Here is a 12616-nt window from a genome sequence, read left to right as displayed (position 1 = left end):
CTAAAAAGTTATCTAATTAAGAAAAATAAGTAAATGAACTTCATAATTAAATCCTAGAAGTTTTGTTAGTACAAGTATAAAGGAGGTAAAAATCAATATGCCAAAGAAGTTTAATAGAGCAAAATCAAAATTTTAAGGATTTATACAACAAATTAAGCTCTATTTAAGATTACATCCTTTTCAATATCCTCATGGATTTACTTAAGTTGGATTCATAGGTGTAGTATTATTTAAAATTTTTCTTTCCTGATTTGCATCTCTTAATATTATACTATCAATTTATAATGTCATTTTTTAATTTAAAAGATATAAATATAAATAAAAATTCTAAAATTTTATATTTTTTTATAATTAAAGCAAAAATAAAATTTATAAAAGTATACATATATGAGCTAAAAAGGATATAAAATAATTAGATGTCAAATACAAAAAACTAGAAAATTTTAAAACAAGTTTAGAAATAATAAAAAATACAGATTCAAAATTTTATCTATTTATACTAACTAAAAAACTTTATATGAGACAAAGAAAAATCACAAAACTTATAGACCAAGCATTTGCATTTTAAAATGCTTCTTAAAAGTAAGAAATTTCTAAAAAGATGTTTTAATAGTTGTGTAGTATATAATTTTTTTTTATAGATATCCATATCTGGAAAAAAAAAAATTCAAAAAAACTTTAAAAGGATGAATTATATTAAATTATCTACTTGAAGCAAACATATTATACTAAAGTTTTTTTTATTTACTTCTATTTATTTAATTAATTTAAAAATATTTAATAGTATAAGTATTTTAAAATATATTATTTTATATGCTAATTATTTAAAGCTCCAATATACATGTACAAGATCTTTGTATCATAAACTAGTTGGATAATATAAAAAATAAAATATATAAGTAAAATAATTAATTCCACAAAATCTATTATTAATTGAAATTTTATATAATATAATATAAGCTTATTTTTTTAAAGAAATTATATTTGATTCTTGTTAGTTGCATATATAGCATCAAAAGTAGTAATTATTGATTTAATAAAATTTTATAAGATTTAATTTCCTAATTTGTTCATAAAATTAATAAAGAGGTATTAAATTCTTTTATTTTATTTATAAATATTCATATTTTTTAAGAAATGAACTTTTCTTTAAAAGATTCTATTTGATTCTATCAATTCTAGTTTAAAGCTAATAGAAGAACTTTTCTAAATGTTATGAAAACTAAGAAATGTAGGTATTTTACTTCAATTATTACAATCATCTATATTATATAAATGACTTTTAAATTTTTTTTGAACCTATATTTATTTTCTATTCATTGATTTATTTATTATGTCTCTACTAAATAATACATTAATATATTGTATTTTTTAAGAATATCTAAATTCATATCTTTGACAATAGCCAATTGTTAATTTGATTTTTTGGCTCAAATAATAATCACATGCAAAAGACTTTGATTTTGAACATACATTGCTAGAGAATTTAAATTTAATAATTTTTTCATCTAATAATTTCTTAAGCCTTAAATAAGAAAGCTTTTGCTTCTTTTTATTAACCATCTTATTTAGGTGGCTTTGGTTTAATAATTAGTTCAACCTTTAGTGTTTAATTCTATCTTGTAAATAATTAATGTTGTATACACAATTTTCAAAAACTTAGCTTATTAATACAAGGATTCAATTGATTTTGATTGTTGATCAATCTTGTCCTAAAACTCTTCTATTGCTGTTGTTTGGCAATAATAATTTGTAAGAGACTTAATGAGAAGTTTGAGAAACAAATTAATTTTGAATCTTTGAAAAATTGTGGAAGCTTAAAGGACCTTCAGTCAATAACACATCTAAAGCAATCTAAGATATCATAGTCAGCAAGTAAAAAAGAATATTGGGCATGCTTGTTGGTATAACAGTTTAACTATATAGCCCACAAATGGTTTTTCCATTTGTTCAGAAAACAATAAACAGAGTTACCCATACTAGTACCAAATCATCTACATTCACATCAATTGTAAAATGTATATTAAAATTCATTATCATTGTATCACTTCAATTCTTCTGAACACTCCACTGCCATTTTTGCATACGTCTCAGTAGAGTTATTTTTCAATACTTTATTTCATTATAATTCAAAACCAAACTGTAGAATACAAAAGTAATTTGAAATTGAACAAATAAAATTGTATTAATAATTTGAGCATTCATCTCAGAACCTCACAACACAAAATGAGCTTGTCACTGCCACATTCTAAATTAACAAACACTAAAAAAATAAAAATGATCTTCACAAATCAATAAATAAACATATATATATATATATATATATAGGTATGAATACTACATAGAAATGGATGAATGAGCTTCCAAAAGTGTGAACATCCACAATCGTCGAACTCTTTCGGATACTCGAGACTGGAGCTTCTGTGGACAACTCTCGATGCCAATCTTTCGGCCAATCTGCGTCTCTATCGATCTGGATCTCGATCGATGCCGCGACCGCAATTCGAACTGCTCTTACTGCTCCATTCTGCAGATTAATCCTTTTCCAAGGCTCGCGAGGGCAGAGAATTTTGGCTGAATTCGAGAGAGCATCGTAGAAGTTTGCCATTCTAGGCGGAGATTCTACGCTCTTGAAGCCAATGGTGAGTTTTTGAGGGTGTTGTTGGGGTTTGAGTGTGGTTTTAACCGCTTGGATTCGTTGTTCGTGTTTTTCTGTGATTGTTGGATTCGAATACCTTAAAAGTGCGAAGGCAATGAGTCAATCGAAGTCGTTGACTGATAAATGTGGGCCTGATTGTGTGTTGCTCCGGGTTGTTGCAGAGTCAGCAGTTTGTAAATTGTATCAAATAGAACTCGTGGTGAAGCTGTGAGAGCTTAGGGCCCGTTAGGGACAGTATATCGGGCATGATGATATGCGTTTTGATTCCCACACGGCCGTGGACTCGCGATGCAACGAGAATACATGAGAGATACATTTATTCCAACTTGAAGTACAATTTAAAGTATTGCAGACACCACACATTTGCTCCAAGGGACTGAATACTTCTTCACTTCCATGCACCATTTTATGTGGATGACATGTAATTGAAGTAATTGCGCAAGACCCGACTTTGTTACAGACCCAATCATATCTCCAATCTTCACAGAAGGATCTCATTCATTCCGACAAAATCGCCTTCAGAGTTTTTCTACTCGAGCATTTTGGAAGTAGCGAACACCATGTTCCCAATTTATCATCAAACATGAATACAAGCAAAAAGAAACTAAATACGAACAATGAAGCTAAACAAGAGTTGCACTGACTATTTTGACAATATTCTCAAAGCTGTCTAAGTCATCAAAGTTACAATGATCAACAACTTTGAATGAGTAGAAAAACTGGAATCCACTACCTGTTCAGAGTAACATGCCATGAAAATGTTCCAACATCGTATGGATTTCGGAGAAGGAAGGTCGTCGAGCAGGTTCAGCCCAACATGCTTGCAAAAGTACTCTTAACCAGGGTTTGCATGTAGTGGGCAAGTTCGGTCGCAGGCCAGACAAGATTTCAACCCCCAATTCCTTCCAGTTGAGATATGGATATGGATCATTCCCAGTCAAGATATGAGAGCATATCAGAGCGAAGCTGTAAACATCGGCTGCAAAGACATCAACTCCAGGGAGCCTTACATTGATGACTGGAGAATTTGAGGTTCCTTCCATTTCTGACTCGGATTCCGAACTGGAATCAGACTCTGAACAAGCTCCATCTTGATTGCAAGATGAAGTGAAGTTTTTGAATTGTACCTTCAAATACTCTGGTGCTTTCCACTTGACCATATCCAGCTTATGTGCCTGACGTGAAACAATCAGTTCGCTTTTTCTTTTGGAGCAAACAAGACCAAAATCGGCTACTTTCACTGTCATGAAATTCGGATCTCTTTGGTTCTTATAAGAGACAAGAATGTTCTTTGTTTTTAGATCCCCGTGTTCAATTCCTTGCTCGTGCAGGGTCTTCATGCCTGTGGCGATTTGTAACATGATGTAAATTGCCTGCGGTAGGTCAAAAGGCTCCGGGGTAGTCAACTTACAAGATTGCGTGTCGCCGTTTGAACCAACTAGATCATGTTTAGTCGAAATTCTGTAGTGCAATAAGCTAAAAAGATCATCATCCATGTACTCTAAGACAAGGGAGCAACTCCTCTTGCCAGTAGTCCAGCCATATGTTTTCACAATATTCTTGTGATCTTCAAGAGCTACCAAGGCAACTGCCTCTCTCTCAAAGATAATCCTCGGTACTCCAACGAAATCTTTTCTTGCATACCTCTTTCCTTCCCATGTTGTTTCATATCCGTAGCCAGCTAAGCCTTGGCCTAATGGACGCTTGCTGGGTAAGTCCATCGACTGCAATTGTAATGAAATTGCTTCCTTACAGTTTGAAACAAAATCATTGTGTGCATTTGGGTAATCCCTTGCTACAGCAAATTTCTTAGTTGTCCAAACAGATTGAGAGGATTTTGTATCAATTCTACTAGATTGCGTATATACATCAAATGCTCCCTCCAACTTGTCTATATTTGAACTTGCACACATACTAAAGGTAGTCAAAGATGTGAGGTCGTCCAATTTATTTGGCAATGATGTCAAGTTTGAGCAATCATTTATTCTTAAGATAGTCAAAGATGTGAAATTGAACAATTCATTTGGCAATGATGTCAAGCTTGAACATCCTTCCAAATTCAAGGTATTCAAAGATGTAAGATTGCCTAATTCTTTTGGCAATGATATCAAGCTTGAGCATCCTTCTAAATTGCAAGTACTTAAAGATGTGAGGTTACCTAATTCTTTTGGCAATGATATCAAGCTTGAACACTTTCTTATATCTAATTTAGTCAAAGATGTAAGGTTACCCAATTCTTTTGGTAATGATGTCAAGCTTGAGCATCCTTCTAAATTAAGGCTAATCAAAGTTGTGATATTACCTAATTCTTTTGGCAATGATGTCAAGCTTTCACACCCTCCAATATCCAATTCAATCAAAGATGAGAGTTTGCCCAATTCTTTAGGCAATGATGTCAAGCTTGAACACTTTTTTATATGCAATTTAATCAAAGATGTGAGCTTGTCTAATTCTTTTGGCAATGATGTCAAACTTGAACATCCTTCCAAATTGAAGGTACTTAAAGATGTGAGGTTGCCCAATTCATTTGGCAATGATGTCAAGCTTGAGCAATAACTTATATTTAAGATAGTCAAAGATGTGAGGTTGTCCAATTCATTTGGCAATGATGTCAAGCTTGAACAATAACTTATATTTAAGGTAGTCAAAGATGTGAGGTTGTCCAATTCATTTGGCAATGATGTCAAGCTTGACGTCCCTCGAATATTCAAGATAGTCAAAGGTGTGAGGTGGCTCAATTCATTTAGCAATGATTTCAAGCTTGAACAACCCTCCATATTCAAGGTAGTCAAAGATGTGAGGTTGCCCAATTCATTTGGCAATGATGTCAACCTTGAGCACTCACTTAAATTTAACGAAATTAAAGATGTGAGGTTGCCTAATTCATTTGGCAATAATGTCAACCTTGAGCACCCACTTAAATTTAAGAAAGTCAAAGATATGAGGTTGCCCAATTCATTTGGCAATGATGTCAACCTTGAGCACTCACTTAAATTTAACGAAATTAAAGATGTGAGGTTGCCCAATTCATTTGGCAATGATATCAACTTCCAACACCTCCTTAAATTTAACATAGCCAAAGATGTGAAGTTGCCCAATTCATTTGGCAATGATGTCAAGTTTGAGCACCCACTCAAATTTAAGGAAGTCAAAGATGTGAGGTTGCCCAATTCATTTGGCAATGATGTCAATCTTGAGCACTCACTTAAATTTAACAAAATTAAAGATGTGAGGTTACCCAATTCATTTGGCAATGATATCAACTTCCAACACCTACTTAATTTTAACAAAGTCAAAGATTTGAGATTGCCCAATTCATTTGGCAATAATATCAACCTTGAGCATCCACTTAAATTCAACAAAGTCAAAGATGTGAGGTTGCCTAATTCATTTGGTAATGATATCAACTTCCAACACCCACTTAAATTTAACAAAGTCAAAGATGTGAAGTTGCCCAATTCATTTGGCAATGATGTCAAGTTAAAGCATCCACTTAAATTTAAGGAAGTCAAAGATGTGAGGTTGCTCAATTCATTTGGCAATGATGTCAAGTTCAAGCGCCCACTTAAATTTAAGGAAGTCAAAGATGTAAGGTTGCTCAATTCATTTGGCAATGATGTCAACCTTGAGCATTCACTTAAATTGAACGAAATTAAAGATGTGAGGTTGCACAATTTATTTGGCAATGATATCAACTTCCAACACCTACTTAATTTTAACAAAGTCAAAGATTTGAGGTTGCCCAATTCATTTGGCAATGATGTCAACCTTGAGCATCCACTTAAATTTAACAAAGTCAAAGATGTGAGGTTGCCTAATTCATTTGGCAATGATATCAACTTCCAACACCCACTTAAATTTAACAAAGTCAAAGATGTAAAGTTGCCTAATTCATTTGGCAATGATGTCAAGTTAAAGCACCCACTTAAATTTAAGGAAGTCAAAGATGTGAGGTTACCCAATTCATTTGGCAATAATGTCAACCTTGAGCACCCACTTAAATTTAAGCAAGTCAAAGATGTGAGGTTGCCTAATTCATTTGGCAATGATGTCAACCTTGAGCACTCACTTAAATTTAATGAAATTGAAGATGTGAGGTTGCCCAATTCATTTGGCAATAATGTCAAGTTCAAGCACTCACTTAAATTTATGGAAGTCAAAGATGTGAGATTACCCAATTCTTTTGGTAATAATGTCAAGCTTGAGCATCCTTCTAAATTAAGGCTAATCAAAGTTGTGATATTACCTAATTCTTTTGGCAATGATGTCAAGCTTTCACATCCTCCAATATCCAATTCAATCAAAGATGAGAGTTTTTCCAATTCTTTAGGCAATGATGTCAAGCTTGAACACTTTCTTATATGCAATTTAATCAAAGATGTGAGCTTGCCTAATTCTTTTGGCAATGATGTCAAACTTGAACATCCTTCTAAATTGAAGGTACTTAAAGATGTGAGGTTGCCCAATTCATTTGGCAATGATGTCAAGCTTGAGTAATAAGTTGTATTTAAGGTAGTCAAAGATGTGAGGTTGTCCAATTCATTTGGCAATGATGTCAAGCTTGACGTCCCTCGAATATTCAAGATAGTCAAAGGTGTGAGGTAGCTCAATTCATTTAGCAATGATTTCAAGCTTGAACAACTGTCCATATTCGAGGTAGTCAAAGATGTGAGGTTGCCCGATTCATATGGTATTGATGCCAAGCTTTGGCACTTATCCACATCTAAAATAGTCAAAGATGTGAGATTGCCCAATTCATTTGGCAATGATGTCAACCTTGAGCACTCACTTAAATTTAACAAAGTCAAAGATGTGAGGTTGCCCAATTTATTTGGCAATGATATCAAGTTCAAGCACTCACTTAAATTTATGGAAGTCAAAGATGTGAGGTTGCCCAATTCATTTGGCAATGATGTCAAGTTTGAGCACCCACTCAAATTTAACAAAGTCAAAGATGTGAGGTTGCCTAATTCATTTGGCAATAATGTCAACCTTGAACATCCACTTAAATTTAAGAAAGTCAAAGATGTGAGGTTGCCCAATTCATTTGGCAATGATGCCAAGCTTTGGCAGTTTTCCACATCTAAAGTAGTCAAAGATGTGAGGTTGCCCAATTGATTTGGCAATGATATCAACCTAAAGCACTCACTTAAATTTAACAAAGTCAAAGATGTGAGGTTGCCCAATGCATTTGGCAATAATGTCAATCTTGAGCACCTACTTAAATTTAAGAAAATCAAAGATGTGAGATTGCCCAATCCATTTGGCAATGATGTCAAGTTTGAACATCCACTCAAATTTAACGAAGTCAAAGATGTGAGGTTACCCAATTTATTTGGCAATGATGTCAAGTTCAAGCACTCACTTAAATTTACAAAAATCAAAGATATGAGGTTGCCCAATTCATTTGGCAATGATGTCAAGTTTGAGCACCTACTTAAATTTAAGGAAGTCAAAGATGTACGGTTGCCCAATTCATTTGGCAATGATGTCAACTTTGAGCACTTTGTTACTTCACAAGCAGTCAAAGATGAATAATTATCCAATTTATTTAACAATGATATCAAACTAGAAGATTCACTTATTCTTAAGGTTCTAAAAGATGGAAAATTGATTGATTTATTTGGCAATAATATCAAGCTTGAACATGATGTCATCAATAAATACTTTATACACCTTAAATCATTGCAAATCTCCAAAAAAGTTGGACGATCTTTGGGATTAAATTTCCAACAATCTTCTATCAAACTTTTCAAGATTGGTGGACAATGAGAAGGTAAAGATGGACACTCACCACTCTTTATCTTTATCTTAGCCTCAATATTACTTAGATTTGAAAAGGGGACTTTTCCAGTTAGTATTTGATAACACACCATACCAAAACTATACACATCACTTTTTGATGGATACTTTTGTTTGTATGTACTTGTAAGAACATGGTTTTCACTTCCTTGCTCATGGATTTTAATCACTTCTGGAGCCATGTATCGAGTAGTACCTATATTAAGTGTTTGAGTAGAACAACTACTTTTCTTAGTTTTGGACATTCCAAAAACTGCCAATTTAGCATGCACATATCCAATTTCCATGTTTGTTATCTTCACCAAAATATTGTCTGGTTCCAAGTTCCTATGCACAATATCTTGTGAGTGAAGATAATGCATACCTTTTGCAATTTGAAGAATGATGTCAATAGCTACTATATTGGAAAATGGTACATCTAGATGAAGAATTTTCAATCTATGCCATATTAAAGAAGTAAGATCTCCATCCATCAATTCCATGAAAATTGAGCACTGATGCTTGCTTGATGTATAATGAAGTATGGACATAATATTTGCATGAAACACCCTTGATACAATTGACACTTCTTGTTCAAAATGTTTTATGCTTGATCCATAAAACACCTTCTTTGCAACTTCCATCTCCAACCATTTAACTTTAAATACAATTGCGGATGCACTTTTTCCTATTTGATTGTGTTGCTTCACTTTGTCCAATTCTCCCTTCAATAGGTTTCGTGAAGATGCAATTGATGTGCTTCTAAGTCTTTCAAGCAAAATGTAAGCTAACTCTTTCTCCTTACCATTCAATGATTTCAATTCCAAATCCACTTTCTCTAGCAATGCCTCTTCATCTTGAAATGCTTTTTCTTGCACAATCTTTGCTTCAATGTTGTTGATCTCTTCAACTTTGTCAGAAAGTTCTATCCAAGTTTTACTTAGTGGTGCTCTAAATTCAAAGTCATAAAATGAAAGTCTACATAGTTCCAAATTAAAGCTTATTGATGAAACAAGCTCTTTCATTTTTGTCAATATGATGGCAACTTCGATCCATGCATTTTTGCAACAATCTTGGATGAAATTTTCAATTTCTTTTGCCTTTGTAGCAAATAGCTTGAAATTACCCACATAACTTGCTAAAGCTTCTTCAAGAATGTCTTTTTGATGGCATGTGGCATGAAAGAATGAACTAGCACTCTCAATGGTGAGCTTGAGTTTACAAGCTAAATATTCACATTCCTCTTTATTGAATTTTGGCAAATTTGTTAGCTCTCTTTGAGAAGTTAACTCTTGGACTTTTTCCATGGATTTCATTGCAATTTTTAAATACAATTGCAATTCTGAATATATGCTTGGTACAACTCCAAGAGTATGATCTACACATATTTCGTAACCAAGGACCAGTATTAAATCATATGGTTGTCAATACAATCAAAAAAACATTATAAAGACTAGAACATTACTTACAACTAGAGAAAACCAAAAACATGCCTAAAAGAAAATACACTACCTATATTATAAAAAGAAGTACAATAATACAACCAAGGTATTAAAACCATTTTGAACTCAAGACATTTTGATTTTGTAGTGGAAAGAGCATTACCCACACCATTAAAATTTGGCAACATTGATTCTGAAGTATGAGTTGTAGGATCCAACCTAGCCATAATTTAGATAAGAATTGGAAAATAGTGCTTTAGGATGCTCAAGTTTATTACTAGGAGATGGCCTTGTCACCTATTGAAGATGCACCCATCAAATATTAGTATTTGACTTATGAGAAAATGCATGCATCACCCTAATAGTAGCTTATTCAACCATGCAATAATTCACCAAATTTTAATATCCAATGAATTGCAATTATTGCCTAACCTTCTCACTCCCTCAATTTAGCCCAACGTAACACAAGCAAGCAAAATAAAAAATTGTACCTCCATCATCACTCAATTTAGATATTCTCATCCATTGACAAGAATTCATCTTTATACAAAACTTCATCCATATATTGTCATCTAACAATAAGAAGTCACCCATACCTGAGTAATCATTCAAGTTGTTCATCCACATAGGTTGATCAAATTCCTCACGTAACTTTATCCAACTCAATTAGTCATCCAATCCAACAATTCATCCAATCTAGAAGTCTCACCGCGATGTGGAAGATGTCGAAAACGAGCCTGGAGTAGCTGCGATAGCAGTTGAGCAGGAAGAAATGGAATTGCTCGCCGACCCACTGGCGGCTCAAAGTCCTTCGGTCTTCAGAACCCTTCACAGGAACGAAAGTGGGTTGGCAAAGCTGCCACCAATCTTTACAACCCTTCACAGATGCTAACTGCTCACATGAAATTCTTCAGCGAAGCCGACGGTTCTATCGACAACCAAGCTGCTTACATAAATTTTTCACTACGCTGTCAACTTCATTGCCTGCCTCACAAGGACCGTCCGCTGCCAACCATACACCACAATTTTTTGTTTTAATGAACAACCACCTTACCTCATCAGCACTAACAAAGTAACTTGCTCAACTTTTCGCTGACACAGTCACATCTCCAAATTTAAGCATCGATATCTGCTATTAAGACCCACATCACCAGCGAACTAGCGTCCGCCTACTAGTTGCAGATCATCATTTCTCCCATTCAACAATACCTGCCAACCCCGCCAGTCCACCGAGAGTGCCGACTAAAGGCGACGACGATGATTGGAAACTCAGCGATAGTCGAACAACACCGGAGCCCAAAAACAGTCGGAGACGAACGAGCACAGCAACAAGAGCCGGATTAAGTCGACCACCAGCCAAACTTGACGGCACTGCACCGCAGCACGTAATCCTCCAGCATCCACGGCGACAAAAACGCGGGTCGGCGGATAGCAAATACCGCAATTTCCCCGACAGCTACCAACCACGACCTAAACGTCCACTACTCTCTTCAAGAACTTGCAGCAGCAGCCATGACTTCAAGGAGTGCAGTCGGTGAAGCAGTCGAATTTGCAGCCACAACCGCAACAGTGGCATCAAACGGCCTTGGCCTACAACAAGATGGTGGAGAACAGAACCGAAGAATCACCAGGCGAAATGAACGAGGCCAGCAACAAGAAAGCGTCGACAATCCTCAATGCCACGGGGCCACCAACCCGAAAAAAGACTCGCCACCAGAGAGCACCAAACGGAACAGAATCATGAGACACCGTCAAGCACTTGATGCTTCCACCACAGTGCAACTAGCACCATCCAACGCCCCTTCACACACTATGAAGAAGAACATGGGCCGAGCACCAGCTCGATGCACGACTACAACAAACAGCAACACGATTCGAAGCAGAAGCTGGAAAAAGGGAGAAAAAAATAATACCCCGAAAGGGAACCCGTCGACACTCCAGTGGTAGGCGGCGGCGCAATAACAACAATAGAGCAACAAGGCGCCCTCGAAAACAACCACCTTAGCATGAACACCCGTATCGCTCGCCCTCTAACCATAGACCAACGGAAGAAGTACGGAAACCAGATCACGTTGACAACAGGAGCTTCCGCAGCCACCAGCCTTGATCGCAGCACACTCCGAAGCAGGATCGCCACAGACAACAAAAAAGGTAGAACAGCCAGGAACGGCGTTGCAGAAGCGCCCTAAATGACGAGCAGCCCCCCTCCACGGGAAAAGTAACGCGAGCAAAAAGCCAGATCTCGCTCCAACTGCACGACTGCGAGGAAGAGAATGCAAAACCAGCGTCGCCACACTAGGAGCATTGACCACCGGAATGGCAACAGGAGAAACGTAGCTAAACTAAGATTGCAGCAACGCCGCTGCCGTCACCACAACACACCGCACCTGAACAGCACCAACCCTAGCACCCAAAGAAAGCGGAGCTCTCGAAAACGAAAACCCGGGAAAAACCAAGAGAGTCCATCCGGCATCAGAATCCCCCCTCGACAACTTCTCTCCCCGAGATATGTGGATCGGGACCGCGCATCGACGGCTCTCTGTGATCGAAAGCACATTTCAATACAGCAGCTCCCTCATCCTCCTCGGCTCCGGGATGAATTCGTCCTCGTTGTCCATCCCTACATGATGTTGATGTGCTCAGTCTTCTGCAACATACAATCTATGAATTCATTACTATGAAGTGTCAAAGAAGATGATGAAAGCTGGCCTCGGTGCAATGACTTAGAAAAATA

The 12616-nt window shown here is 35.9% G+C and overlaps 1 protein-coding gene across 5 annotated transcripts; it reads right to left on the bottom strand.

Moving 5' to 3' along the window:
- Positions 1–2948: 2948 nt before the first annotated feature.
- LOC112294329 (uncharacterized) lies at positions 2949–12400 on the bottom strand. 5 transcript variants are annotated; one of them, XM_024544632.3, is made up of 5 exons: positions 11092–12329; positions 10834–10887; positions 10592–10708; positions 10046–10179; positions 2949–9818 (listed from the first exon to the last, which is right to left on the bottom strand). In XM_024544632.3, exons 4-5 carry the CDS (start codon positions 10107–10109, stop codon positions 3397–3399), a joined length of 6486 nt encoding a protein of 2161 aa, XP_024400400.1. In that variant the 5' UTR covers positions 10110–10179; positions 10592–10708; positions 10834–10887; positions 11092–12329; the 3' UTR covers positions 2949–3396. The 5 variants fall into 5 exon arrangements, with proteins under 5 accessions (XP_024400400.1, XP_090099756.1, XP_024400401.1 ...); XM_090243630.1 differs by having other exon boundaries at positions 10592–10887; positions 11092–11472; positions 11796–12315; XM_024544633.3 differs by lacking the exon at positions 10834–10887 and having other exon boundaries at positions 11092–12316.
- Between the last annotated feature and the right edge of the window lie 216 nt (positions 12401–12616).

This window comes from Physcomitrium patens, chromosome 17 (assembly GCF_059467195.1).
Source record: "Physcomitrium patens ecotype Gransden chromosome 17, ASM5946719v1, whole genome shotgun sequence".
Taxonomy (NCBI): domain Eukaryota; kingdom Viridiplantae; phylum Streptophyta; class Bryopsida; order Funariales; family Funariaceae; genus Physcomitrium; species Physcomitrium patens.
This window is presented reverse-complemented; position numbering and strand designations above follow the sequence as displayed.

What these genes read in the sequence shown, in the direction of transcription:
- LOC112294329 (XM_024544632.3), bottom strand. Translation starts at nt 10,109, where the DNA reads ATGGCTAGGTTGGATCCTACAACTCATACTTCAGAATCAATGTTGCCA. An exon ending in GCCAAATTTTAATGGTGTGG is followed by an intron (nt 9,819 to 10,045) that starts GTAATGCTCTTT and finishes AAATATGTGTAG; the next exon opens with ATCATACTCTTGGAGTTGTA.